At 35.6% G+C, this 3,852-nt stretch overlaps 1 protein-coding gene across 1 annotated transcript in view; it reads right to left on the reverse strand.

Annotated features, from left to right (window-relative positions):
• Positions 1 to 30: 30 nt before the first annotated feature.
• LOC107685794 (arginine--tRNA ligase, cytoplasmic-like) overlaps positions 31 to 3,852 on the reverse strand; it is a 59,795-nt gene continuing 55,973 nt past the window's right edge. Inside the window, exons 9-10 of the mRNA XM_016482514.1 lie at positions 1,989 to 2,093; positions 31 to 589 (exon numbers count right to left, since the gene is read on the reverse strand). Coding sequence (XP_016338000.1) covers positions 51 to 589; positions 1,989 to 2,093 — 644 coding nt within the window. The 3' untranslated portion in view covers positions 31 to 50. The remainder of the gene's footprint in view (positions 590 to 1,988; positions 2,094 to 3,852) is intronic.

The raw sequence follows: 3,852 nt of genomic DNA on the forward strand, positions 1-3,852 counted from the left end.
ACACTGAAAACATTTAGTTATCTGGTCATCAACATCAATACAAATAATTCTCAGAATAAACAAAAAAGTTCTGCACAGTTTGGATCAAGATCTTCATCATAAATCCTTAATTCAATTTTAGCCATAGAAAATCGAAAATGTCTTTCTTCTGTGTAAACAGAGCAGAATTGTAAACTAAACTGTGTTAACAGAGACGTTAGCAGACCTAGACCAGCATTAATATTTGAGATGAGGAATCTATTGCATATATTTATAAACATACAGATGTTTGAATTCTGGGGTGTTTCTCCATCTTGCTCAGTGCCCTTGACACCTGCTGCATGTGTCCTCATACATATAACTGTGGGAAGGTTTGTGCTATGGAGTCTGTTCAAGATTTCACCAACACTCTCTGTGACATACCCACACACCTGGCCACTGTCGGTCACATAGATGATGATGTCAGCTTTCTCATCAAACAGCCTGTTTTTGATGGCAGCTAGATCGGAGGTATCATAAGTGTAGCCTCCATCCGATTTGACAATTGTCAGGGGAATAGACTGGCCCGGAGCAAACACTATCTTCCTGCCCTCGTCTAACTGCACCAGACCTGATGAGAGAGAACGGGATTGGAATATGAAAGAGGATGGTTAAGCGAGGGACTAAAAGCAATCTTAAAACAACACTGCCCCCAAATGGATATGTGCATTTAGATATGTGCAATGCTTTTAAAAGATCGTTACAGTTCAATTAAAGCTAAGCTCTACCGACAGCATCTGTGGCTGATTGTCGAATGGCACAGACAAGATTTTTGACCTGTCTTTTGGTCTGTAAATACAAACAGAAATCATAAATCATAATCATAAATATCATTAATTAGGGCTGGGTATCGATTCAGATGTTCCAATTCGATTCGATTTCGATTTTCAAGCTCTCAATTCGATTCGATTTCGAGTTTCGATTCGATATTCGATTTGATTTTTTATTTCAATTCTCGATTCGATTTGACTATATGAATGAATATAGATTTAATACAAATCCATATTTACATTAATCATAAATAACACGCTGTTTAGGAAGTAAAGCCAGTAGTATATGACATTAGTGCAATAAAATCACCTATCTACCTTGCCTGTACAACTTTACATTCAATCTTTAACTCATGTGATGCCCATGTAAATCCTGTTTGCAAGTATAACTGGCACTGTTTACAAGCTGTTTAGAGAAATAAAAACCCAACCACATAAACTGTCAATTATTTCTTCAGAATTAAAATATATAATTATTTAGTGAATAAAAAAATAAATAAAAACGGACAAACAAAATAACTGACTATAATAAATAATAATAAATATTAATCAATTAATAAAATATACAATAAATAAATATTAATTGATAAATTATAAACAAACATACAATCAATCAATGAAACACTTCACTTTTAAGATGGCATAAGAGAAATTTATTTAAAATTTATATTTTAAATAATGTATTAATTAAATTTCTCTTATGCCATCTTAAAAGTGAAGTGTGTAATTTCTGCACCTACAGCAGCACAAAACAGAATTGCAATACCGAAGTGTGGCCCAGTAACTCGACCAATAGTGCGAGTTTGGGGTGGGACCACTTGTTTGTTTGAACAACAAAAGACTTGAGAAACAGACATTAATGGTGCAATAAATAAATACACACTGGAATCAGATCCATGTGTGTTAGGTTTGAGGCCATCTATATGATACCCCCTAAAAAGTTCCCTAAAATAAACTTAATAGTATCCCCAGATAAACCGTTAACCTTTTCTATATGTCCCGCAAACCTGTTTCAATTAAAAATACATAAAGGAAATAAAGCAACTTATTAATATTTATTCAAATGCCAGTAGACTTGTTGAAAAAATGATACCTGTTCCAAAAACAAGCAAACATAACATTCAACATTACACATATCAATGTTTACTATTAGATAGTAAAACAACAAACGTAAGAAGTCAAAGAGCCCTAAATCTGTACCTTTTTCCTCAAACTCTTTTACCACAACTGTCATCATGTCCTGGTAGTAGGACTCTCCCCTCTCTTCTATGCGGATATCCAGGCAGTTGTAGACCTTTTGAAACTCTGCATTAGCAAAGCGGAAGGGACAAAGACAGTTTAATTTCAACAGTCACACCACAGGGAAATCCAATGTGGCACTCTCCAGAATTAACAAAGCCAGATTGGATGGCATCATCATAATTGGCCTTCATTAGACAAGACTTAGTGGGGGCTAATTCAGGGGGGACTGAAGGGTCTGATTAAGGGATAAAGGTAGATACTGTCTAGAGTTGGTGTCACAAGGAACAGACACGCCAGACAGTGGTGCAGGGCATCTGTGCCCTTAGGACTGAACTTTTGAAACTAGTTTAAATATTGGTCATTAAGCACAGACATTGAAGTAAAGGGAAGAGAAGAGCAAACGTGTGAAGAATGTCTCAGCTTTTAAATGTCAGAAGTAAAATTACATCAAAATAATAGATTTTTTAAAGTGTTTAAAATTTGATACCACCTCGGACACAAAAACTCTTCACTGCTTGAAAAGAAGCTTCACTACTTGGGAAAAACACATCCCTTTATTTCACCCTTTCTTGTTTGGAATGGAGGTGAATAAATGATTACTTTCAATTTTGAGTAAAGTTTTCCTTTAATATTGCACCTGCAAAGAAGTATCAGTATTTATTGATTTGTTTGTTTGTTACTGATATGAGCTGTACAAATTTTGTATTTAACACTGTTAAGTTAGTCTGACTCTTACTGTCCTAATTAAACATTAAAGAGTCTAAAGTATGGTAGCTGAGAGAGCTCAACGCGCAGCAACTTAAGAAAACACATGCAAATAGAAAAAGCACCAGCAAATTAACAAAACATCTGAAAACACGTATGCTGCAAATACATCAAATACAGAAATGTGCTGCAAATACTCGCAACACAACCAAATACAGAAACAGTGTTTCCCCTGCCATTATATTAGGGGGGTGGCACGCCCCCCCAACGGCACCCCCCGCCCCCCTGGAAGGTGAAGTTAATTTTATTTAATTATATTTTCTCTATAACGCCAGATCACAACAGAAGTCATTTAAAGTTACCTTTTTGATAGAACGGGTCTATACCTTGTTCTTTTATTAAACAAACTAAATAGCCTTATGTTATTTATCTTATTTACATGACGGCATGTCATTTCGGTCTCTGTTATGGTCGCGCTCTTCCGCCCCGATGGGCCAATAGGGTCTGGCTGCAGACATGCACTTGCATTTTCAGACTTGCACTCTCAGACTTGCACTCTCAGACACCTGCACTTCCGCGAGTGACTTCACTTGCAGTCTTTTTTAATTTTATTTTATTGAGTCATTATTTTTTAATTTAATCTCTCAACATTTTACACAAGTAGCCAGGTGGTGAAGACAAGAAAAAAAGAAACTAAATCACGAAGTCACTTGCAATCGCCGCTTGCACTCTCAGCTACTTGCAATCCACACGAATCGTGCGTGTTGCCAATGAATACAAGACGCTGTGGTCATAAACACTCTATGGCTTAATGTATTAAGATAGTGCTATTAAAAGATCAAATTAAGTTTATTAATATAAAATATAATTATAGTGTTTTCCTCCCATACCGCAAAAGGTGGCATAATGTGGCATAACGGTCTAAGATTATAAAGACCTCATATGCTCCTCTTCATTATTAAAACACAATTAATATGTACAGATAAGCAGGTGAGACCAGAATAGAGTTGGTCCATTTAATATCACTTAATGAATTTCTTAATGCGTGTTCATATGGTCTGTGTAGTTTGCATCAACAATAAGAAATACTACTGAATTTGGTCTTTATCATCTTAGT

This window comes from Sinocyclocheilus anshuiensis, unplaced genomic scaffold (assembly GCF_001515605.1).
Source record: "Sinocyclocheilus anshuiensis isolate Anshui unplaced genomic scaffold, SAMN03320099.WGS_v1.1 scaffold1195, whole genome shotgun sequence".
In the NCBI taxonomy this organism is placed as follows: domain Eukaryota; kingdom Metazoa; phylum Chordata; class Actinopteri; order Cypriniformes; family Cyprinidae; genus Sinocyclocheilus; species Sinocyclocheilus anshuiensis.